The sequence below is a fragment of the Sturnira hondurensis genome, unplaced genomic scaffold (genome assembly GCF_014824575.4).
Source record: "Sturnira hondurensis isolate 20B ecotype Veracruz unplaced genomic scaffold, ASM1482457v3 Scaffold0015509, whole genome shotgun sequence".
Taxonomy (NCBI): domain Eukaryota; kingdom Metazoa; phylum Chordata; class Mammalia; order Chiroptera; family Phyllostomidae; genus Sturnira; species Sturnira hondurensis.
This window is the reverse complement of record NW_028088140.1, coordinates 2,287,789-2,314,143: the sequence shown is the minus strand read 5'-3', so window position 1 is coordinate 2,314,143 and position 26,355 is coordinate 2,287,789. Positions and strand designations below refer to the sequence as shown.

The 26,355-nt window shown below is 40.0% G+C and overlaps 2 protein-coding genes across 4 annotated transcripts in view; both read left to right on the top strand.

Moving 5' to 3' along the window:
• The first annotated feature begins 366 nt into the window (after window positions 1-366).
• POC1B (POC1 centriolar protein B) overlaps window positions 367-26,355 on the top strand; it is a 108,347-nt gene continuing 82,358 nt past the window's right edge. The window contains exons 1-2 of one of the 3 annotated variants that reach the window (XM_037064646.1): window positions 367-711; window positions 1,380-1,464. In XM_037064646.1, coding sequence (XP_036920541.1) covers window positions 697-711; window positions 1,380-1,464 — 100 coding nt within the window. In that variant the 5' untranslated portion in view covers window positions 367-696. Of the gene's footprint in view, window positions 712-1,379; window positions 1,465-13,343; window positions 13,364-13,461; window positions 13,540-26,355 lie in introns of those variants that run through there. The other 2 variants (XM_037064647.1, XM_037064648.1) reach the window with 2 other exon arrangements.
• On the top strand, window positions 1,732-6,879 carry GALNT4 (polypeptide N-acetylgalactosaminyltransferase 4). The gene has a single exon (XM_037064645.1). It carries the CDS (start codon window positions 2,052-2,054, stop codon window positions 3,786-3,788), a length of 1,737 nt encoding a protein of 578 aa, XP_036920540.1. The 5' UTR covers window positions 1,732-2,051; the 3' UTR covers window positions 3,789-6,879.

Here is a 26,355-nt window from a genome sequence, read left to right as displayed (position 1 = left end):
GCATAAACTGGCTGTTCTGAAACACACAAAGAGCAGATTAGAATAAGAACAAAAACACATTAAGTGGATGCCCAATGTTCACTCATTCATTCCATTTACCCATTATCTATATTTATATCCTCAGAGTGTAAAAAATAGTACTTAAATAAATTCAAATCTGTTATCCAGAGGCTGAGTTCCTCTACGTACATTAATATCTAGCAAGCTGCCCCACCTCAGAGCAAATTTGCTTCCCCCGTCTCAATAAGCTCTCCAGCACCCGCTTCAACTTCCCAGGCGCTGTCTCTTTAACGAGTAATAGAGCTCTGATTGCATCGATCACAGACTCACTACCCTTGCCATCCCGTGGGTCTCATTCCTGCCTCCTGGCCACTATCCTCCCTCTGGGCATCAAGCCTAAAGGAGCGAGAGTGTTATTAAACTTCGGCCTCAGTAGGTGGTGGCGCCAGATGCACCGGCACCCCACCGGCGGGCTGGAGGACGCAGGGCTCGCCCCAGCACCAGAGGAGCCTCGGGGCTCCGCTGGCCACGCCTGGAGCACGGGATTTGACTGGGCCGCCGTTGTTGTAGTGACCGGGAGGCGCCACGGCTGCGGGCAGACGGTTCCGGGCGCCACACGGTCCCCCATCCCACCCCATCCCCTTCCTTTCCCCAGTTTCCCCCACCGGCAGGAACCGGGCGCTCACCGATCCCCCCATGGCCTCTGCCCCGGTAAGGACTGGCTGGGGAGCCACTCTCCAGAGCCGGTGCCTCGGCTTCGGGCCCAGGTCTGGGCCACGCCCACACCTGGTGGGAAGTGGAGGCAGGTGTGCACTGCCGAGTCCAGAACCCCTAGCTCCGAGCCCCCGGCCCGGGCTCCCGCATCTCACAGGGGTGTCGGGGGTGCCCAGCCCTGGCCCGGCTCCCGGGCGCTGCTCCCTGCGTCTCAAAGTTGGAGACCAAGGCCCTACAGTCACATGGCTCCCAGAATTCTCGGAGGGTTTTCCGTAGAGCGTCTGCGTCAGAATCACCTGGGAATATTTTAAAAAGTGCCTGAGCCTGGGCCCGCTGACTGCGAGCCGATGGGTGGGGCCTAGGAATCTGCATTTCAAAGCCCTTCCCCCCCCGCCCCCCCCCCCCCCAAACACCCNCCCCCCCCCGTGGTTTCTCCAGGGCGCTGGATTCTGGGAAGCGCGAAAGGAGGATTTAGCGGGCTGTCCAGGGAAGCGGGCACCCTGCGCCTCCCTCTAGGGCTGCCCTCGTACGCTTGTGCGGGGCGTCCTGTCAGCGGATCACTGCGTCTGTGGCGGTTCCCAGGCCGCGCCCCGTGGGAAGGGACCCCGACCCCCTGAATTCGAAGTCTGCACCTGCTTTCAAAACCTGGTAACTTTCCTTCCCAGGAGGATCCTGTTCTGGAGCGTTACTTTAAGGGCCATAAAGCTGCAATAACCTCCGTGGGTTTTAGTCCCAATGGCAAACAACTTGGTAAGTTTTATTTTTTTTTTTCTTGTGATGGGGCAAATGCTCAGCTGGTCGGTAACATTGCCTGTGTCCACGCCGGGCCCTTGGGAGAACCACTGAGGACCTGTAGGTGGGGCGCCGGGGCACTCGCGGAGCCCCATGCATCGGTGAGGTCTGAGCCCCCGAGGCCCGAGCCTGGAGCCTCTGTCAGCATAGTTCCCAGCCCATCTGCCGGCACTGTCGCCTGCGGGCTGGGGCCTGGCTGGAGAGTTTCGCAAACTCACCACCAGGAGGAGCGAGTGGGAAGGGGAGGGCTTTGTCTTCGGGAGGGTGGGGTGTCGGTGAGAGAGTTTGTGAAAAGTTGAGAGACGTGCAGGAGGAAGTGGGGCGAGAGGAGCTGGGGCTGCGCCGGAGGCGGATGGCTGAGAGGTTTAAGGTGACCCCTGGGAAACCTCTGTGGCGAGAAAGGAGCCGTGGGCCTGCAGGAAAGGAGGGACGGGCTGGGAAGGTCGCTCCTACCTGAGTCGGGGACTCAAGTGTCGGATCCCGCAGTTCTTCCCCCGCGTGGTGACTCTGGTGGCCGCGTCTGCGCCCTAGTCGTGAGGATCCGAATGGCTGTGAGGTGGACCTGGGCAGGCAAAAGCTGCCTGCTGCTGGCGCTTTTAACTGTGGCCTATGTCCTGGTGGAACTCTCGGTCTCCACTTTCCATGCCTCCTCGGGAACTGGCCTTGCCTGGGAGCGGGGGCCAGGGCAGCTCACAGACCCCGAGAAAAAGGCAGAGGATTTGTCCCAACCTCTGTATAAGAAGCCCCCCGCGGATTCCCATGCACCTGGGGAGTGGGGGAAAGCCAGCAAACTCCAGCTCAACGAGGCTGAACTGAAGCAGCAAGAAGAACTCATTGAGAGATATGCCATTAATATTTACCTCAGTGACAAAATTTCCCTGCACCGCCACATAGAGGATAAAAGAATGTACGAGTGTAAATCCAAGACTTTTAACTATAGGCGACTTCCCACCACCTCTGTTATCATTGCTTTCTATAATGAAGCGTGGTCGACCTTGCTCCGCACCATCCACAGTGTTTTAGAAACTTCTCCTGCAGTCCTTCTGAAGGAGATCATCTTGGTTGATGACTTGAGTGACAGAGTTTATTTGAAGACACAACTTGAGACTTACGTCAGCAATCTGGATAGAGTCCGCTTAATTAGAACAAATAAGCGGGAGGGGCTGGTTAGAGCCCGCCTGATTGGGGCCACGTTTGCTACTGGGGATGTTCTCACTTTCCTGGATTGTCACTGTGAGTGTAATTCTGGTTGGCTGGAGCCACTTTTGGAAAGGATCGGTGAGGATGAAACAGTAATTATTTGTCCTGTTATAGATACCATTGATTGGAATACTTTTGAATTCTACATGCAGACCGGGGAACCCATGATTGGCGGGTTTGACTGGCGTTTAACGTTCCAGTGGCACTCTGTTCCCAAGCATGAAAGGGACAGGCGGAAATCGAGAATTGACCCAATCAGATCACCTACCATGGCTGGAGGACTGTTTGCTGTCAGCAAGAAATATTTTGAGTACCTTGGAACATACGACACTGGAATGGAAGTGTGGGGAGGTGAAAACCTGGAACTGTCGTTCAGGGTGTGGCAGTGTGGAGGTAAACTGGAGATCCACCCGTGTTCCCATGTGGGCCACGTATTCCCTAAGCGGGCTCCTTATGCTCGGCCCAATTTCCTGCAGAACACTGCTCGGGCAGCAGAAGTGTGGATGGATGAGTACAAAGAGCATTTCTACAATCGAAACCCTCCAGCAAGGAAAGAAGCTTATGGTGATATTTCTGAAAGAAGGTTACTACGAGAACGGCTGAAGTGCAAGACCTTTGACTGGTATTTGAAAAATGTGTTTTCGAATTTACATGTTCCAGAGGATAGGCCAGGCTGGCATGGTGCTATTCGCAGTATGGGCATCTCTTCTGAATGTTTAGATTATAATTCTCCTGACAACAACCCCACAGGTGCTAACCTTTCGCTATTTGGATGCCATGGTCAAGGAGGCAATCAGTTCTTTGAATATACTTCAAACAAAGAAATCAGGTTTAATTCTGTGACAGAGTTATGTGCGGAGGTTCCTGAGCAAAAAAATCACGTAGGAATGCAAAATTGTCCAAAAGATGGGTTCCCTGTGCCAACAAACATTATTTGGCATTTTAAAGAAGATGGAACCATTTTTCATCCATTCTCAGGACTGTGTCTTAGTGCTTATAGGACACCTGAGGGCCGAGCTGATGTTCAAATGAGAACTTGTGATGCTTTAGATAAAAATCAAATCTGGAAGTTTGAGAACTAAAAGAGCACAACAGCACTTTGGTCCTGAGCTGACCATATATATTCAGGAAAGTCAAAGAGCCTCAGTGAAGATTGTATTTTATCAGAAGTCGCCCAGCATTCATCTGTGAGAGCTCCGCAGGATCTGTGATTCGTTTTTGGGGTAGAACACAAACCGATGCACTGAGAGCTGCTGTTGAGTAGTTGAAAGTGCCTTACTTATGGGTCATTTTATTTCAGAGCTCTGTCAGTACGGTTTCTTCTTAGAGAAGTTGACTGTGAACTGAGATACACCCAAAATATTTAAGTGTCAGACTTGATATTAAAGAATGTAAAAGTCGATAAGTAAAATAAGATAATTCATGCTGGTGGGTAAGTTCACTGCACATCTCATTGTTTAACAGAACTCATAAATGTGCAGTTTGAGCTGTAACTCTCTTGATTGTACATAGAATTTGAATTTCTTTAGCCAGCATATTTTAAGGTTTTTTAAATTTTTTTATTCTAATTTTTTAAAAAATCAAATGGAAATCAAAGAAAGTTTATTGTAAGGAGAAAGGCCTGGTTTAGATATGTATCTAATTAGAAGAGGGCATCAGTTTGAATGTGAATTCGGAGGTCTTTTTAACATTTAGACGTCTTAAAACTATATACTCACATCTGAATGAAATGGGGTGGTCTTTGGATTCCACACTTTGTAAACTTGAACTGTTGGACTTAGTGATCTATACTGATACCTCTAATTGCTTTTATTTCATAACCTGTCTTGTCTGTGAAGCTTTCTGTGTATTAGAGCATTTTCTCATTGCACTTCCTTAGGTTATGAATGTATTAGAAAAGGATCCATTCAGGAGACTGTATTTCCTTCCCTTTGTTAATGCTTAATTACTTAAAGTAAATACAATTGAGGCCTCTCTGAAGTTAAACCAACTGTTTACTGAAATGTGTGAAACTGAAAGTGGGCCTGGTTTTACAAAGGCCAAGTAACTCTTCTGGGAGTTCTTGGTGATTAGGGCATTTCAGGATTTATTTTAAGAAGACTAGGAAAAAGACCCGTCTCTGCATTGGTGAGTGCTGCCTTCCAGCCTGTGTTCAGCACCCACCACTGAGCCTAGCATTTAGGCAGCTTTCAGGAAGTAGGAAAAGGATGGAGTGAATGAATGGCTCAGCCCAGGAATGTGACTTTGGTCAACTCCTTTGACCAAATGACTCACTTTGGGCCTCAGTTTCCTCATCTGTAGCATGTGGGTGCCTGATTAGCTCTTGCAGTTCCCCTCCAGTTCTGAAATGTTATGATTATACATTACACCCATATCAAGGTCAGTTACTGTGCAATCTTTACAACACTTTGTATCTCTTCACTCTTAACATAGGTAATGTTGTTGAGCAACGTTTGGTCCAGTTACAAAGCTGGAAAAGAGAAATGGTTTTAATACTTAAGTGAGCTGAGCTCACCATTCAGTGGTTTATTTTTAACTGAGTGTAAAGTTGTTGTGGTCAGTGTTTGTATTAATTTCATTTGGCAGTTGTTGAACCAATTTTTATTTTTATCTTTAATCTTTCAAACACTGTAAGTAATCTTTTGGGCTAAGGATATAAATATTTTCCAAACTAAATAATTTGAAAAGTAAACATACTTAATCAAAAGTATTACTACTGGTTATATTCCAATGTTATAGCCAGAAATTACAGGCTAAATTTAGGATTAAATCTCAATTAGTTCACTTTGGTCTAAGTATCTGAAAAATGCATGCTCCACCGAGAATTAGTTCACAGTACTCATGAAAAGTTGTTTTCAGTGTCTTCTTAATGACCTAGTAAGTAGCAACTTTGGGATGGCCATTTCAAAATGTAAAATTGCTCAGTATCTTGATTAGTTTGTTTCTTTTTTGCTTCTTAAACTGAAAATGTGTTATTAACTTTCTGTAAGTTATCTGGCAGCCTTTCAGTTTATTAAAGAATTGTCCAGATTCCATGTGCAAGGTGCATGGGCCTGGCTGTAATTTAAGGAGGGTTTAGAACAGTGTATGCATTTTAAAAAAGGGATGACTAACCACAGATACTTACCTAAAGCCACCCTCTCCCCTTGCTCAGTCTGCCTTTTTTAAATTATTAAATTAGCTCTTTTTTATTTATTATTTTTTGTTCTACTTAGCCCCCTATCAAATGGGAGAACTAAAAGTGACATATTCTTAAAGTACTTACTGGAATTATTTTTATTCTAGTACCTTGCTATTCATGTCAGGAGGGAAAGGGAACATTGAAAAGTAAAGTAGTATGTAATTCTAGCCTAGTAAGTATTTACTTTTGTTCTGAATTTCATGGTGTGACCCATTAATCTTTTTGGAAGAAATTTAAGGCTAATGCTTTATTTATATAAATACTTGGAACAATTAGGCTGTTCATTCCTCACAATACTGTAGGTAAGAGATGAATTAGACGTTAATATTTTCATTCATAGGCATTTCCAACTTAATTCCAAAAACACACTATAACACTGCAAACTAAATATATTTAGATGCCTTACTTCTAATTTATTGGTACCAAAGTGCTCTTTTGTGATGGACAATTAAGAGTTAACCTTTTAAGTTAATTTACATGATAACAGTTTTAGTAAAATATTTGGTAAAAAAGGCATGTCAACCTAAAATCGTCAGTCACTGTATTATCTAGTATCCAAGTTTGACTAGCTAAGTAAATAGGCATTTTAAAGGTCATTTTTCTAAAAAAAAAAAAAAAAAAGATACACTAGTCATCTGCAGGATCTCTATAACTCAAAATAACTTGTTTGTAAAAGAAAATTTGTATTCATTGTATGTTGGCAAATCAGACTTTCTAAGTTGAAAACAAAAGGTAATTTTTAATTGTATAGTCCTAGTTGATTTATGATCTCAGTTTGAAATGACAAAATGCTTAGTTTTGACTTGTCTTTTTGAATTGCTGTTTTAATAATATTTTAAAATAAGCACAAAGAATGTTGAGGTTTGGATTAATCTCTTTTGAATGATGAATTTTCTTCTGTGTGATGAGCGATTTCCATCATGTTTTCCTTTCGTTAATGGTATTTGCAATACTAATTAAGACAACAAATAAAACGTGTGCCTAATTATTTTGCAAACGGATTCTGATTATTTTAATCTATAGGATCACTTTTTCTGTGTATATATTTATTGATAGTAACAAGTAAATTAAGCTTTTAATTCTTTAACCTATTTGAGAATGCGGACAGTAGAATATAGAAAAGTCAAGTTTTCTATATTATTTTGCAAGGTGTCATTAACCAGCAAGTATTCTGAAGTGACGTTAACACTGTTTTGCATTAAGTACCCAAACAAATTTCAAATCCCCCAGATTCATAAAGGATCTCTGGGACCCACTGAGAGCACTATAAAGGAAAGCAAGTGGGTACCTGGACACATTAGCACTAATTTCACAATATCCTGGGCTGAAAAAAAAAATGTCTGTCCTATAAATCCTGCGGCCTCACACTCTTTCAACCTTCTATCTGCATCACTGACCGTGAGTGCAACTCCTGGACCCCCTGTAGCATCTCACTTCCTCTTTAGTGATTCCTGCCTAACACCCTGCACACCTGCCTTCCCCCAGCCTGACACACTGCCTGAGAATTAGTAGTCTGAGGACTCTGTTTTTTAGATCAGGCATCCTATAGCCACATTTAAGATATGTGTACTTGAGCTAAACATATTGTCACTGATCTTTGGCTTTTCTTACTATTTAAAAAGTTGCTATGAATGTGCGTTAAAGCCTTTCTTCCTGGCTATGGCAATCTTGTACGAATCATTTCATGTGTCTGTTTAATGAATATAAAAAAACAAACTGCAAAATCTATAGAGACAGTACATTAGTGGTTCTCAGAGCCTGGGGGAGAGAGGAACAGCAAATGACTGCTGAGAAGGACGTTTTTTGGGGGGTGGAGGTGTGGTGGTGATGAGAATGTTCTGGAATTAGTGACATTTTAGCAACAGCTATGATACAGATCCGGCAAAACACTGAATGGTACACTTGAGAAGGGGGAATTTGTAGTATGTGAACTATATTTCAATTTAAAAAAAACTTCAGGGTAAGAGAGAGGCTGGAGAATTCCAGGTGTCTTAGGAAAGATTTTCTTTTCTATGTTCATGTGTGCATACTAGACTTCAGAACAGGCCAGCAACATTTGTTATTAATATTTGAGTCATTTTGTAATTCAGTAGAATAAGAAAGTTAGATATAATGTGAATCTTCCACCTTAGTATTAGGCTGCTGGGGGAAATCAGTTTGTATTGGGAATTTTTCCTGAAATTCGGAAAAACTTCAATTAATCCTTTTGAACAGGAGGTAGAGATTATTATAAAAGGTGAATGAGTTCCTGAGCTCTATAGTTTGTTCATGGCAGGACTGAAGAGTAGAGAAAGCCATACAATTTGCTAATAATCAGGTACTACTTTCTATTTTCCGTCCACTTTGACCACTTTCTCAGGCTGGCCTGAGAGAGATGTCTGCTGCAGGCCTGCAGTGTCCTCAGTGGTCTGGTTACCCTCCCAACCCTTTTTATTTGCAGAGCGTAATCCTGTTCAAAAAGGGAGTAGGAAATACTCTTTATTCAGTAGTCCTTTATGTAATGATTGCTAACGTGTGCCAGATGCTATCCTGTGCTTGTGTGTACAAACGGAAGTCAACAAACAGGTGTGCCAGAAATGGTATGAAGAATTCCTAGTCTAGTGATAGAGACAGATAAGGACAAAAAAACACACAAATTTTAAGTGGGGGCAACTTGAAACGGGAAATTAATTGAATGCTGTGAAGAAAAGAAACAAGGTGCTTTGAGGAATGGTTACTGTGCCAACACACTTAAGTTTATGGGGTCAAAGAACACTTCTTTGTGGAAGTTGGATTTAATTCAAGACTTGAAGGAGGAGTTAGGTAGACAGACTAGAGAGAGAATAATATGTGTAAAGAATAGCATATGTAAAAAGGATGGGAAAGAGCTCATCCTCAAGCAACGAAGTAAAAGGCAGCCAGGACGGGTAGAGCATGTACATGCAGAAAGAGAGCTTTGGGGAATGAAATTGCAGGGGGAAGCAGAGGCAGCCTGGGGAAGGCCTTGGAGGCAAGGAGGTTATAGTGGGTTAAATGGTGACCCTCCAAAAGACATGCCCATGTCCTAATCCCCTGAACGTGTCAGTGTGACAGTATTTGTAAATACAGGTCTTTGCAAATGTAATTGAGGATCTTGAGAATAAATTGTCTAGAATTACCTTGGTGATACATTTAATGATGCATATTCTTGTAAGATATGGACAAAGTGGCTAAGAGAAAGCCAGGTGAAGCCAGAGGCAGAGAATTGGAGTGATTGAGCCATAAGCCAAGGAGTGGCTGAAGGCACCAGAAGCTGGAAGAGTCAAGGAATGAAATCCCTTCTAGAGTCTTTAGAGGGAGTGTGTCATTACCCAACACCTTGGTTGTAGACTTCCTGTCTCTACAACTGTCAGAGAGTAAATTTCTGTTTTAAGTCTGCAAGTTTTTGGTAATTTGTTATGGCAGCCATTGGAAACCAAGAGGCCGTATTTTAGTATATTTTTCTGAAAGATATGGGTAGTTGCTGCAGGGTTTTAAGTAAGGAAATGGCATGGTCTTATTTATACCTCAAAAAGATTACTATGGCTACCGTGGGAGACGAAACTATCAGTAGAGAAATCAAGAAATTACAGTAATATCAGCAGGAGGTGATGGTGGTTCAAAGTAGGATGCTGATCTTCAAAGTTAGGAAGTGGTCTGGGACAGAGAGAAATTTGGGGGTTACTAGCATAGGACAGTATTTCAAGTCATGGGAATAGACCACCTGAGAAGAACTTAGAACAATGAGGGCAGAGGGCCCGTATCTGAGTCCTAAAGATCTCCAATCTTTAAATCAGAAGAGGAAATACCAAGAGAAACTAAGAAGGAATAGTCAGAAAGCTGGGAAGGAAAGCCATTATAGTAGGGTATCACAAAAGCCACAGGCTGGGGTAGGGGAGAAATGTTGAAGAGAGGAGGAGCTATCAGAAAGCTGTTAGAGACAGTGGTGGAGGGAACTACTGCAGAGCTCAGTGCTGCTGGGCTGCGTGGGAGATGCATGTGAAGTTAGTGATCATGCGTTTACGGTGTTCCCACTCTAGGGGTTGTGTCTGACAGTTCTCACTGGCACAGAGATAGTCTCAGAGAAAGCAGAGTGATTGGGAGTTTGCCAGGCTAGCCTGGAGGACGGAGGGAGAAGGATTGTGTATACGTGTAAGAGGGGAATTATAAATTGAATAGTTAAAAAGTTGGTGAAAAGAGCCTTATGGGGGACATAGGTCAGTGCAGTTGACCTCTGGATGAAGTGGAAGCCACTAAACAAGTGAGCCCTAAGGAAGCAAGTTGGCAGAGGATGGTGAGTTTTATTTGGTGATGTGGGAAGTCCTCAGGTTCTGCCGGTGACACCTAGGCTGTGACCACAGAATGGGCTGCAAGGGAAGCATGGGAGAAAAGTACTGAGAGGGGTCCTGTGCCCCCTCAGTCTGAAATGTTCTTCACCTCTTTGTTTGTCTGGCTCTTTCTTGTCCTTCATGCCTCCACTTAAAAATGCTACTGGTCACTCCGTTTGAAGTAGTCTGCCCCCACACAAAATTCTCATTATTACTTCCTGCTTTATCTTTCATGTTGTGTTTGTTTCCCTCTTCTCACTTGCATATAAGCTTCCATTTACAGATTTTGCCTACTTTGTTACTTAGCACTTCCCCTCCCCCGCCCACAAGGGTCTACCTGTCCAAGGGGTGAGATATCTTTTGAATGAACTAATACCAGAATTGGGAATGGAGAAAAAGTTTGTCCGAAAGCAGATGAAGTGTGAAAGAGAAAATGAGTGTTTCTTGAAAGGGTTTCAGCAAACTCGGTGTCCTCAAGCAGGGTCAAGGTTTAAGTACTTAAGGACAAGGAGGGACTCCCACAGGAAGATGTGGATATAAGGGTGATCGTCTAATGGGTGCTCCTCTCGTCCAGTGGTAACTGTTGGGAAGGAGAGAGGGCGTGGGTGTCAGGTTCAGCCTGGGGGCTCTCTAGGGCCTCAGAGGCATGAGAGCACGTGATGATTGGTGACCAGAGGGGCTTAGGCTAAACACCCAGTCATGATTAGAGAGAAAAGAACATGAAGCTTGATGGCTTTCTTTTTTTAACCTTTTTTAAAGAATTAGAGCTCATATAGAACATTATATTAGTTTCAGGTGTACAACATAGTAATTAGCAATTTATGTACCTTACAAAGTGATCACTCTCATACATCTAGTGCCCACCTGACACCATACATAATATTACAGTATTAACTGACTATAATCCCTATACTGTATTTTGCATAATGAATTTATTCTTGATAGCCTGGTGGGCTTTTGGGTTTCACAGCGCAGGTTGAGAGGTGATGGGAAAAAACAATACCCATGAAGTATTGACATTCCTTTTTTATGGATGCAGAAACTGAAAGTTCAGTAACTTTCCGGAAGTTATGTGGCAAATGAGCAGCAGAGCCTGACTAAGCCTGGTTTGGAGTCTGACTCTGGAGCCATTATCTTTTTTCATTAGATTCATCAATATCTTTCCCAGAGGGCCACACTCGAGTTTACACAAAACATTAGAAGAGCTTAGAAGTATTTTCTCATAGAACCTGAGCTGCAATTTAGAAGTTTACATTTAAAACTATAAAATGTTAACATTGAAGTTCTTTTTTTATCCTCAAAGTTTACCCTGTTGTTGACTCAGTCCCTATTTAATGTGTGTGGATGTTTGTAGAATACATGATTGTAAAAAGCACGTTCATTTCTCCTTTTTCTGACTGAATAGAAGGGAATTAAAATTGGAGTTTTTAAGTTATTTCCTCACAGTGAAACCATACTAAACGTTTGCCAGAGATTCTTTTTTTCAGTATGTGTCTTGATGGCAACCTGTGTAGTAAGTAGCTTTTGTTGAAGTTTCTCGTACTGTTACAGCTTTAAAAACTGCTCCCAGATGCTAAAGTGATCCAGTGTGCTCACTGAGAGGAGTAGCCGAGTGCAGTAATTCTCAAATTTCTATGTGTATGTGATTTAACTGAGAAAGTGGTGAAAAATTCAGATTCCTGGGTCTCACCCCAAAGAATGAAACCTACTAGAAATACGCATTTTAAGTTTCCCAGTAGTTCTAGTGTAGATAGATAATCCATAAATCCCCATAAATCCATAAATCCTTTCTCAGGAGCCCTGCGTTATATAGATAAGTGACCAACCTTTGGAGTCTGATAGAATTGGGTTTAAAATGGAGCTCTACTTTCCGTCTGTGTGACCTTGGACAAGTTACTTAACCTCACCAGGACTCGTTTTCTCCTTTGTGAAAGAGGAATAATGACGTCCACCTGCCTTGTTGTGAGGATGAAATAAAACAATGCTGAAAGGTACTTAGCCGACAACTCAGTAAAATTTTGTGACGTTACCATTCTCAGTCTTCACAGAGATGTGGAATTTGAATAAGTTAAATTAAATTTCTCCAGATTGTCATTACCAAAGATTCTTTTTAAGCTCCTACAGCTTGTTTTCGACCATGCTCGAGCTAGCAAGATGATTAACGCCAGCCAGTAGGAGAACATGCTTCATTAGTCCCTCACTCAGGGCAAAGGGATTTAAAGTTTGGGCCGTCGCTTAATTATACTGTTATACTGTGCTAGGATAGTATAAACTAATTTTCAAACTAGAAGGTAGGGTATTAAAATTTATCTAGTTAAAATTAGAATACCTTTTTCTTTTATTGTGTAACTCTCTTCTGTCTTGGTTTATAGATGTGTATGCCTGGGGATTGCATTTTATTTTTCTCATCTTAAAAATATTTATAAGGAACTCCTTCTCATAGAGTCCCTTAGCAGATTGCCTTGTTTATTTTTCCCTGAAGAAGGCAGGCAGTGTTTCCTTTCGTGACCCAAAGACTAGCCTGAGCCTGGAAATGGAACAGAAAGTATGGAATCACGGTGCCATCAAACTAGAAAGCTGAGATGATTTCTGGTCAGTGGCTTCGAAAGCAGGGCCTAATGAGAGTAGGAAATATGGAGAGGGACTTCGGACATGATTGAAAACTTCAAGAATTTCTATATGGACTTGATTGGATTATTAGGACTCTCTTGAATATGGAATAAAAATGCTTGAGAGAGAGATAATCCAAATTTATAAAGTTGTGAAAGATACTGTATTGTGAACACAGACCTTTTTAGTAAATTCTAAAATGCGTATTCTTTGATTCATCAGTAATTCTTTTGGGAATTTATCATTGTGATACATTTGCACATGTCAGAAATGGCGCATACATCACAGCATCATTTGTAAAAGCGCTGTATACAACCTGAGTAGGGTAGACTGGTTCAGTAAATTAAGGTACACAATAGAGTACATGTAGCTGCTAAAAAGAATAAGGCAGGCTTGCCTCCAGTCATGACAGAGTAACAGATAGCCGAATTTGCCCCCCAGTAGAGTCAACTGTAAAAGAAAACAATGTATGAGACAGTAGTTCTCAGGTACCGATCAACAGAGTGCAAAGCTGTGATCATTTCAAGAAGGGAAACACAAGGTGAGCCCTCCTCTCCTGGGCTTCCCTCCTAGGGCACTGGACCTGCTCTACAGCAGAAAGGTGGAGCCTAAGCAGAGGGACAGCCTGGCTGCACTGAGGCCTCAGAGGTCCAGTTCTGGCAGTGATGGAGTGGAAATTTGCGTGGCAGGATTCCTGAGAAGCTTTTGCTGAGTGGGGTAAGCAGCCACAGAAGTCTGCAGGAGGGTTGTAATTTTGACAGACCAGTGACATATATGCACGTTGAGAGTCTGTGAAGTCTAGCAGAGATGGCTTAATCCTGGGCTGGAGGCACAACGGTGACCCCAGTGACCTTGCAGGGCTGGATGTCCCTGTGTCTCTAGCTGAGGCAGAGTGGGAAAATCTGGCTGAGCACCACAGGCATGCAGCCGAAGACACCAGGAAGGCCAGGCTTTAGGAGTCAGGACCACACCAGTGGTACAAAAGGCATGCCCTAACCTAATTTCAAAATTAAGTTAAGAATAAAACCAAGTCTGACAAGGGAGTAAAACTGAATCCTGAACTCTGGTTAGTAGGATTGCTGTTTGCAGAGGTGTGGGTTAATGATTATCACCCTACAGTTCTGCTGTTTGTGTATTCTAGGCTTGAATAAGAATATATGGAGACTAATAGGAGCCAAGTTTTTGTGTGGAGGGAGAGTTACAAACATGGAAAGATGCAGAACTCAAATGTATTCTGCAGCGTTAGAGTGGTGCTGGAGTTATCATAGTTATCTTTGTATCTTTGTCTATATAGCTAGATCTATTTAGATCTAATTTCTTAGTTCTGCTCACTGAGATTTCTGTTTATATTTTATTTATTAATTCTGTTCTTCAACGCACCAGTAGCAATGAGCATAGTCCCCAGATCTTGGTTTCTGAATGTCATTCTCCACTAACAGGAATCAGAGCTTCTTGGCGGGGAAAGGCCAATTCCAGGGCTGAGGCAGGGACAGTACACCTTGGAACATTTTGTAATTCCAGAAGCAAGGAAGTACTCAAAGAACAATGGACATGGATCAGAAGGTCAGCTTTAAGAGCTTGTACTAGACAAATATGGAACTATATGAGCCCAAACAAATAATGGTAACTGTGGATTACAACCTGAGTAAAATAATCTATACATCTACACGGATATAAATAAGTAAATGAATAAGAGATAAATGGAGGAAAAGGGAAAGTTTTATTTTATAATAGTAAATTAAGAAATTTGCCCTGGCCGGTGTAGCTCAATGAATTGAATGAGGGCTGTAAACCAAAGGGGCACCAGTTCGATTTCCAGTCAGGGCTCATATCTGGGTTGTAGGCCAGGTCCCCAGTTGGGGGTGTGCAGGAGGCAACCACGCACTGATGGTTCTCTCCCTCTCTCCTTCCCTTTCCCTCTCTCTAAAAATAAATAAATAAAATCTTAAAAAAAGAAATTTAATGTTAGTTCATTAAATAATTTAATTACTAATATAATTTCTAATTAGTAAATTATAAAAATAATGATGAGTTGGAAAATCATTAAAGGATGCTACAAGTTAGTGTGTGATAGTTTAAGAGGATATTGATATAGTCTTAAAGCATCTCCCCACAAACTACTTATTAATTACAAAGGGGAAATATACAAACTTTACAAAGCAAAACCCATCTAAACCAAGTGATCAAAGTGAATCTCACCAATACTGGGACACAGACTTCACATGCATCCTAATATGATGCACTGATAAGAGTACAACATAAATTTTGTGGATTTCTTATAAAAATATACCCTGAATCTAACATCCAAGGTAATAGGGAAAAATTGTTCCACATACTGCCAAAGTAACAGGCCAGCAATCTTCAAGAATATCAAGGCCAGTAAAGATAAAGAATAACCTAGGAAATCTTTCTCGTTCACAGGAGACTAAACATATGTAGCAATTAATGTAGTGCATATTCTGGCTCTCCTCATGGACTGGGGAAATTGCTGTAATTGACAAAATCCATGTATGGACTGTAGATAATAAGAATATGTTAAATAGTACTTAATTTCCTGACTTTGTTAGTTATACTGTGGTTTATGTCAGTGAAAATCCTTGGTCTTAGGAAATACATTACTGAGGTTTTGGTAGTTAAAAGACATGCTTCTAATGTTTCATTTAGGTAAGAAAAGATATGCATATGTAAATTGTTTATATAGAGAGAGAATGATAAAACAAATGGACAAAATGTCAACAAGAGAAAAATCTAAGGTAGAGAAAGTAAGAGCATTTTTTATTATTATTGGGATACATTGGTCAATAAATTATGTAAATTTCCTGAACTGCATTGTAATTGTACTGTATTCTGACAGTTGTATTGTCAGAATAAAAATTTATCAAAATTTGGGGGGAAATAAGGCAGCTGTATATACTAATAAAGCATGATTTTCAATCTATTATATGCTAAGTGGGCTGGGCAGGGGGAGGATGGAGCTGCAAAATGCAGAATGGTGAGAGTAGTGTGTCACTGTTTGCATAAAATATACAAGTCAATTGACGCACATTTGTTTAAACACACAGGAGGATTTGCAAAGAAAGTGGTTAACACTGGTTGCCCCTAGGGAAGAAATCAGGGGCCAGGGCTGGAAGGAGATTTTGATAAATACTCTTTAGTAATTTCAGAATTCTATATCATGTACATTAACATTTGAAAAATTAATTTAACAACAAATGCAAAAACTGGAGGCAGTACCATTCTTTTACAGATTAAAGGTATTCCTGGCAGAGTGGACCTGTCGGTAGTTAGTTTCTTTTGGTTAAATTGGCGAGAGAGCCCAGATTGACTAAAGAAAGTTATTGCTACTTAGGGCGACATTGTAACTGCTGGCCTTTTGGACCTTGTGGAGAGCAAACATGTCCTCCATTAGTGTGTCCCTGTGTTACCTTCAGAGACAAAGCACTGTTCTAGGTGAGCATGGGCTTTGTTCTTTCTTTTGTCCTAATGTGGATTTCTTGCAACAATGAATTATTTGTTATAGAAAGTAAATGTTTTTTTAAATGGGTAAATATACCCTTAACCTTTTCTCTGAACTTCCCTCCTCCCCCATGGTATTTTATCTCAGAATAGACCAGTTAGATGACCGGTGGTATGGCTTTGACATTTTAAGGTAGGAGGCGGTGTTTGTCCGGGGTGTGGCTCGGTGTAATGTGTGGAAGCAGATTCCAAGTTGATGCTGCGTAGCACTGACGGGGGTGGTCAAATACCTTCCATCATCGTGGCGTTAGAGCGTGGTGGGAGGAGGCTAAGAAAGTAAGGAGGAGAATTCTTTGTTGGTTTTTCACAGTTTCAATAAAAGTGCATTCATGGAGTTTTTATAGATTGTTGGTCTTTTTTCCTGTTTTCCTGAAATTTGAAAGAAAATGTAGAGTGTACCCTGGGCCACACAGTTCTGATTGGGACGTCTCTGCTTCTGGCGTTTCATCACTAGTAGGCCCCTGAAATGCCGCCTGACCCTCGGTCCTTCATCCTGCTGTCCGTCACTTCTCAGCAGGCCTCACGCTGGTAATAGCAAGTATCGCTTTAACGTGGGTATGGATCAACTCTAAAGTTATGTTTTGAATATCCACTCCAGGTCCAGTTCCCTTTTCCTCTTCTGACAAAGGACCCCCCCATTTACATTTTCCATAAGGCCCCACACATTAAGTAGAGGGTCCTGGTCAGGCCTGATCTTACTAAATGTAGTTGAAGCATTTGCACGACCCATCACCCTCTTGGAGTACTTCTGAACTTCTGGACACCACAGTCTCCTCACCCTCCCCTGCTTCACTGTGGCCCCCTCCTTCGCCCCTCTCCAGGGGGAGTGCTTACTTCCTGGGTGCTCCCACTGGCCCCCAGCCGATAATGTATTCTCTAGACTGCTGTTGCTGCTAACAGTAACCAAAACTCTAGTAATAAGGGCGACATGGGAGTGTTTTCTATGTGCCAGACATGAATTACAAGTATAATTTCACTTAATACTTTAATTACCTCTTCATGTAGATGAAGCCCAGTCATAGAGAGGGTGGATAACTTACCTGGGGCACAAAACTGGCAAGGCAGGATTTCAGTCAGGAAGTTGAATTCTATACTTTGCTTAATACAGTTAAAACCTCTTCCTGAGCTCCAGGTGAGTATGTCCAACACCCTGCTTGGCATTTCAACTTGTATGTCAAACGGGAATCTTAAACTGTGTATTCTAAAAAGACTCTTGAATTCCCACCCCATTCTGCCTCATTCTCACCCTTCTCCTCTTATGCTATTTCCAGTTTCACTGAATGCCACTGAAATTCACCTGGGTGTCCAGGCCAAAAGCCGAGAGCTTTGCTTCGTCTCTTACTCTTCTCCCTCATGGGTAATCCATCAGCGAGCCCCAGAGGCTTCACCTTCACCACACACCTTGCCCTTCCGCAGCCCCTAGGCTAGTCCAGACCATGCCTTTCCCCTGACTACATTGTGGCAATAGCCTCCTCATTGATTTCCTGTTTCAATTCTGTGCCGCCCACCCCACCGCCATTCTCCACACAATAGCCAGAATTCTATTTTTCAAAATGTTTTATTGAAGTATAAGATAGATACAAAAATTGGACAACTTAGCGAATCTTAACAGCATGACATGTCCATGTAACCAACACCCAGAGCAAGAGACACAATGTTACCAGTACCCTTTTGGTGCTCCCTTCCAGCTACTGTCCTTCCCCGCCCCCCGCCCCCCCCCCTCTGTGCCGACTTCTGACCCCACAGATGAGCTTACTACTTCTTGCACTTCATGCAAATGAACTCCAGTTACACAGTAGGTATGCATAGTATCAATATACCACAATTTAAATATCCATTTTACTTTGATGGATATTTGGGTTTCTAGTTTTGATCTATTTTTAATAGTACTGCCACAAACATTATTGCTAAACATACATGAGAATTTCTGTTAGGTATGCATCTAGGTCAGTGTATAGTCAGCTTTAGCTGACTTTAGCTTAGCATCTGATTTAGCAATTCCACTCCTAGATACATACCTAACAGAAATTTCAAAAACCATTTTTATCTACATACCTACAGATTTCAAAACCTACAAACCCATACATACCTACATATTTCAAAAACCATTTTTCTAAGTGATTATAACCACCAGCATTATTCGAGAGTTCCAGTTGTTCACACGCCATGATTTGGTGTGGTTTCTCTTTTACATTATAGCCATTCTGATGAGTGTGTAGAAATATCTCACTAGGGTTTTAATTTGCATTTTTCTGGTTACTAATGGAATTATCTTTTCAATTGTGTTTATGGGTCATTTGGATATCGTGTTGAATGAAATGCTTATTTAAGCACTTTGCCTATTTTCCTGTCTTTCTTAATTGATTTGTAAGAATCTTTATAGATTTTTTTGTTATACATTGGATGTATGTATTTTAAGTATCTTTTTCCATGCTTTGGAGTGCCTTTTCAGTTACTTACTAGTTTTTTTCTATGAGCAAAATTTGTTAGTTTACTGTAGTAGGAATTATTATTTGTTTCCTTCAGTAATTTTCAGGTCATTTAAGTAATCTTTGCCTATCCCTGTGGCGTGAAGATATTCTTCTATGTTCTCATCTAAAAGCTTACTGTTTTATGTATCATATTTAGACCTACAATATGTGGATGTGGATGTGGATATAGCATAAAATATAAGAGTCAAGTTACTTTCTTTAAAGTTTTTCCTTTCTTTTTTTTTCCTTTTATTTATTCCGTTACAGTTGTCCTAATGTTTTGTACCTTTGCCCTCCTTCACTCAGCCTGCCCCTCACTCCCTCATTCAGTCCCCACTCCGTTGTCCATGGCCACGTGTCGTTCCTGCATGTCCTTTGGATGATCCCTTTTTTCTTCCTTCCGCCACTTCCCCCCACCCTCCTCCTTTCTTAGAGGTGTCAGTCTCTTCTGTGTTCCCTTGTCTCTGGTTCCATTTGGTTCATTAGATTCCACTCATCGTGGGGTGTTTGTTTTTCACCACCTGGCTTATTTCACTCAGCATAACAGTCTCCAGTTCTCCATGCTGTTGCAAAAGGTAGGAATTTCTTCTTTTTTCTGCTACGTAGTATTCCATTGTGTAAATGTCCCAGAGTTTTTTAATCCGTTCATCTATTGATGGGCATATAGGCTGTTTCCAATGCTTGGCTATTGTAAATTGTGCTGCTATAAACAAGGGGTGCCTGTGTTCTTTTGGATTGGTGTTTCAGGGTTCGTAGGGTATATTCCCAGCAGTGATTGCGAGGTCATAAGGCAGTTCAATTTTTTCAGGAAATTCCACACTGTTTTCCACAGCGGCTACACCAGTCTGCATTCCCACCAACAATGTACCAGGGCTCCATTTTCTCTACACCCTTGCCAGCACTTATTTTTGTTGATTTATTAATGATAGCCATTCTAACAGATTTGAGGTGATGCTTCATTGTGGTTTTAATTTGCATCTGTCTGATAGCTTGTGATATTGGAAGTTTTCATATGTCTGTGTGTCATCTGTATATCCTTGGAAAAGTGTCTATTCAGGTCCTTTGCTCATTTTTTAATTGGATTGTTTTTCATCCTGGTGTTGAGTCATATGAGTTCTTTATACATTTTGGATATTAAACCGCTGTCCAAGAAGGTATCATTTGCAAATATATTTTCCTATACAGTTGGTTCCCTTTTTGTTTTGATGATGGTTTCTTTAGCTGTGCAGAAGCTTTTTAATTTGATGTAGTCCCATTTGTTTATTCTTTCCTTTATCTCCCTTGCCCTAGGAGATATAGTGGCAAAAATATTGCTACGTGGGATATCAGAAATTTTACTGCCTATGTTTTCCACTAGGATTTTTATGGTATTATGGGTTCTATTTAAGTCTTTTATCCGCTTTGAGTTTATTCTGGTGTATGGTGTAAGTTGGTGGTCAAATTCACTTTCCTTCCTTCCTTTCTCTCTCTCTCTCTCTTTCTTTCTTTCTTTCTTTTTGCCTGTACCAGTCTAGTTCTTCCAACACCATTTATTGAAGACTGTTTTTACTCCATTGTATGCTTTGTTCCCTTTGTCAAATATTAATTGACAGTAGAGACATGGGTTTATTTCTGGGCTCTGTATTCTGTTCCATTGATCTATGTGTCTGTTCTTATGCCAGCGCCAGACTGTCTTGATTACAGTGGCCTTATGATACAGTTTTATATCAGGTATTGCGATCCCTTCTCCTGTTCTTCTTTCTCAAGATTGCTGAGGCTGTTCAGGGCCCTTTTTAGTTCCACATAAATTTTTGAAATATTTGTTCCAGCTCTGTGAAATATTCCACTGGTATTTTAAGGGAAATTGTATTGAATCTATAGATTGCTTTAGGTAGTATAGACATTTTAATGATGTTAGTTCTTCCAGTCCATGAACATGGCATATGCTTGCATTTGTTTGTATTTTCCTCAATGTCTTTCTTCAGTGTTCTATAGTTTTCTGAGTACAGGTCTTTTACATTCTTGGTTAAATTTATTCCTAGGTACTTTATTTTTCTTGTTGCTATAGTAAATGGTTTTATATTAGTTTCTCATTCTCATAGTTTATTGTTATTATACAAAAATGCCATCAATTTCTCAATATTTACTTTGTATCCCATTACTTTGCCAAATTCACTTATTAGGCCGAGTAATTTTTTGGTGGAAACTATAGAGATTTGTATATATCATGTCATTGTGAATAATGACAGTTTTACTTCCTCCTTTCCAATTTGGATTCCTTTTATTTTTCTTGTCTAATTGCTTTCAGTACTTCCAGTACTATGTTGAATAAAAGTGATGAAAGCGGACATACTTGTCTTGTTCCTGATCTTAAGAGAAACACTTTTAGTTTTTGTCCATTGAGTATGATTTTGGCAGGAGGTTTTCTGTGTATGGCCTCTATTTTATTGAGTTATGCTCCCTCTATTCTCACTTTGCTCAGTGTATTTGTCAAAGTAGGTGCTGGATTTTATCAAATGTTTTTTCAGCATCTTTTAATATGATCATGTGACTTTCGTCTTTCATTTTGTTTATGTGATGTATTATGTTTATTGATTTTCAAATATTGTACCATCTTTGCATCCCTGGGATAAATCATACTTGATCATGGTGTATGATCTTTTTAATGCATTGCTAGATTTGGATTGCCAGTAATTTGTTGAGAATTTTAGCATCTATGTTCATCAGAGATATTGGCCAATAATTTTCTTTCTTTGTTTTATATTTATCTGGTTTTGGAATTAGGATAATACAGGCCTCCTAAAAAGAGTTTGGGAGTTTTCCCTCTTTTTGAATTGTTTGGAGTAGTTTGAGGAGAGTTGTTAGGTCTTCTCTGAATGTTTGGTAGAATTTGCCTGTGAACCCATCTGGTCCAAGGCTTTTGTGTGCTGGGAGTTGTTTGATTACTGATTCAATTTTGTTAGTTGTTATCAGTCAGTTCAGGCTTTCTGCTTCTGGATTCAGTTTTGGGAAATGATATATTTCTATAAGTTTATCTATTTTACCCAGGCTGTCCAATTTCTTGGCATATAGTTGTTCATATTAATTTCTTACAATCTTTTGTATTTCTGTGGTATTGGTTATTACTTTTCTTTCATTTCTGATTTTATTTATTTGGGTCCTCTCTCTTTTTGTTCTTGATGACTCTGGTTAAAGATTTGCCAATTTTTTACCTTTTTCTTTTTTATTTTATTTTATTTATTAATCTTTTTTTAGAGGGGAAGGGAAAGAGAGAAGGAGAAAAATATCAATGTATGGTTGCCTCTCACGAGTCCCCTGTTGGGAACTGGCCTGCAACCCAGGCATGTGCCCTGACTGGGAATCGAACCTTGATCATGTGGTTTGCAGGAAAGATTTGTCAATTTTGTTTAGGGGTGCTTCTGTTCTTTTCAAAGAACCAGCTCCTAGATTCATTGATCCTTTGGATTTTTTAAAAGTGTTTGTGTCATTTATTTTTGATCTAATCTTTATTAATTTTTCCCATTACCATTTAGTCCCCTTATATCTCCCTCCCCCCAGCAATCACCACACTGTGTCAATGAGTCCTTTCCTTTTTGTTCAATCCCTCCAACCTCTCACATCCCCCACACCACTAGCTGTCATCCTGCTCTCCATCTGTGGGTCTCTCTGTATTTTCCTGATTCGTTCAGTTTGTTTATTAGATTCCACATATGAGTGAAATCATATAGTATTTGTCTTTCTCTGACTGGGTTATTTCACATAGTATAATGTACTCCAGGTCCATCTGTACTGTTGCAAAGGGTAAAATTTTCTTTTTTGTGGCTGAGTGGTATACCACTGTGTAAATGTCCCGTGGTTGTTTTATCCACTCATCTACTGATGATACCTAATCTGCTTCCGTATCTTGACAATGATAAATAATGGTGCAGTGAACAAAGGGGTGCTTATGTCCTTCCTTTGAATTAGTGTTTTAGGTTCCTTCAGCTATATTCCCAGAACTGGGATCACTAGGTTAAGAGTCATATCTATTTTTAATTTTTTGAGGTACCTGAATGCTGCTTTCCACAGTGGCAGCACCAATCTGCATTCCTACCAACAGTGCAAAAGGGTTCCCCCCTTTCTCCACATTTACTCCAGCACTGTTGTTTGTCGGTTTATTGACGAAAGCCATTCTGAAGGTTGTGAGATTATATTCATTTTGGTTCTAATTTGCATTTATCTTCTGACTAGTGACATTGAACATCTTTTCATATGTCTATTGGCCATGTCTATGTCCTCTTTGGAGAAGTGACTATTCATTCCCTTTGCCCATTTTTTAATTGGGTTGTTTGTTTTTTTGTTGTTGAGTATAAGGTCTTTATTAAATTTTGGGTATTAACCCCTTATCTGATATATCATTACATATGCTCTCACATTCTGTGGGTTGTCTTTTTATTTTGTTGATGATTCCCTTTCCAGTTCCAAAAACTTTTAGTTGATATAGTCCCATTTGTTTATTTATTTATTTTTTTAGTTTCCCTTACCTGGGAAAATATATCCAGTAAAAAATGATTATGCACAATGTCTGAGATTTTGCAGTCTATGTTTTCTTATAGGATTTTTATGGATTTGGGTCTAATATTTCAGTCTTTGATCCATTTTGAATGTATTCTTGTGTGTGGTGTAAGAAGGTGGTCTAGTTTCATTTTTCTGCACATATCTGTCCAATTTTCCCAACACCACTTATTAAGTAAAATGTTTTTAGCCCATTGCATATACTTGCTTCCTCTGTTGAATATTAATTGACTATTATGGTGTGTGTTTATTTCTGGTCTCTCTATTCTGTTCCATTTGTCTATGTGTCTTTTTATGCCAGTACCATGCTCTTTTGATTACTATGGCCTTATAGTATAGTTTCATATTAGGTAGCATGATTCCCCAACTTTTTACTGTTTTTCAGAATCACTGTTGTTATGTGGGGCCTTTTGTGGTTCCACATAAATTTTTGAAATAGTTGTTCTAGTTCTGTAAGATACATCATTGGAATCTTTATTGGAATGGTATTGAATTTATAAATTGCATTGGGTATATGGACATTTTAATGATGTTAATTATTCCTATCCACGAACACAGTATGTGCTTCCACTTAGTTGTACCTTCTTCAATTTATTTCTTCAGTGTCTTATACTTTTGCAAGTACAGGTTTTTTACATCCTTGGTTGGGTTTATTCCTAGGTATTTTTTTTTTTTTGTAGCAAGTATGAATGGTATTATTTTCTTAATTTCCCTTTCTGATGGTTCATTATTGGCATATAAAAATGCAACAGATTTCCTGATATTAATTTTGTACCCTGCTACTTTGCTGAATGTATTTATCAGTTCTAATAGTTTCTTGGTGGAATCTTGGGGTTTTCCATGTACAATATGACGTTATCTGCAAATAATGCCAGTTTTACTTCTTCCTTTCCAGTATGGATGCCTTTTATTTCTTGCTCTTGTGTGAATGCTGTGGCTAGGACTTTCATTATAAGAAAAGTGAAAGTGGACATCCCTGTCTTGTTCCTGATTGTAAGGAGAACGCTTGTAGTTTTTGCCCATTGAGTGTGATGCTGGCAGTGGGTTTGTCATGTATGGCTTTTATTATGTTTAGGTATGTTCTCATCATACTTGGCTGAGTGTTTTTATCATGATGGGGTGCTGTATTTTATCAAGTGCTTTTTACATCTATTGATATGATCATGGGTTTTTATCCTTCATTTTGTTTATGTGGAGAATCATATTTATAGATTTATCAATATTGTACCAACATTGCATTCCTGGAATAAATTCCACTTGATCATGCTGTATGATCTTTTTAATGCATTGCTGTATTTAGTTTGCTAATATTTTGTTGAAGATTTTAGTGTCAATGTTCAACAGGGGTACTTGCCTATAATTTTCTCTTTTTGCAGTGTTTTTGTCTGGTTTTGTAAGATAATGCTGGCCTTGTAAAATGAGTTTAGAAGCCCTTCCTCCTCTTGAATTTTATGAAATAGTTTGAGAAGGAGAGGTGTTATTTCTTCTTGGAATGTTTGGTAAAATTCACCTGTGAAGCCATTTGGTCCAGGGCTTATGTTTGTTGGGAGTTTTTTGATCATGGCTTCAATTTCACTAGGTGTAATCTGTGTATTCAGACTCTGATTCTTCCTGATTTAGTTTTGTTTCTAGGAATTTATTCATTTCATCCAGGTTGTACATTTTGTTGGCGTATAACTGTTCATAATATTTTATAATCCTTTGTATTTCTTGGTGTCAGCTGTTATTTCTCCTGTTTCGTTTCTGATTTTATTTAATTGGGCCCTTTCTCTTCTTTTTCTTGATGAGTCTGGTTAAAGGTTTGTCAATGTTATGTATCTTTTCAAAGAATGAGCTTTTGCATGGAGTCATTGCTCTTTAGTATCATTTTTTTAGGCTCTATTTTGTTTATTTCTTCTCTGATCTTTATTATTTTCTTCCTACCACTTTGGACTTGGTTGTTTTTTTTTTTTTAAGTCCCTTTAAATGTAAAGTTAATTGTTTTTGAGCTTTTTTTGTTTTTTGAGATTGGCCTATAAAGCCATGAATTTCCCTCTTAAGATTGCTTTCCTGTTGTCCCTCTGATTTGGGACAGTTAGGTCCTCATTTTCATTTGTTTCAGGGTATCTTTTAATTTCTTCCTTGTTCTCGTTGATCCAGTCATTGCTTAATAACATATTATATACCTTCCATGTCATTATGTGTTTGTCAGTGTTCTTGTGATTAATTTCTAGTTTCATTACATTGTTGTCAGAGAAGATGCTTCATATGATTTCAGTCTTCTTAAATTTCTTGAGACTTGTTTTGTGTGCTAACATGTGGTCTATCTTAGAAAGTGTTCCATGTGCACTTGCAAAGTATATTCTTTGTTTTGGGGTAAAATGCTCTGAGTATATTTATTAAATCTGTTTGATCTAGTGTGTCATTTAATGCTGCTGTCTCCTTGTTGATTTTCCGTCTGGAAGATCAACGCATAAAAGTCAGTGGGGCGTGAAAATCCCAGACTATGACTGCATTACTGTCGATCTCTCCCTTTATGTTCATCAGGATTTGCTTCACATATTTATGTATTCCTATGTTGGGTGTGTAAACGTTTACTAGGGTTATACCCTCTTGTTGAATTGTTCCCTTTAACCTTATGTAGTGTTCATCTTCCTCTCTTACTGTAGCCTTGGTTTTGAAATCTATTTTGTTGGACATAAGTCCTGCTACTCCAGCTTTTTTTCCCCTTTCCATTTGCGTAAAACTTTTTTTTCTATCCCTTTACTTTTAGTTTGTATGTGACTTTCAATCTGAGGTGAGTCTCTTGGAGGCAGTATATATACATATACATATATATATATATATATACATATATATATATATATCTTTTCCTAGTCATTCAGCTACCCTATATCTTTTGGTTGTAGCATTTACACCATTTACACTAAAGTGATTATTGATAGATACGTATTTAATGTCATTTTATTGTTAGACTATTTTCTTCTTTTTTTCTTTCTATATTTCTTCTCTTTAAAGCAAGCCTTTTTACACT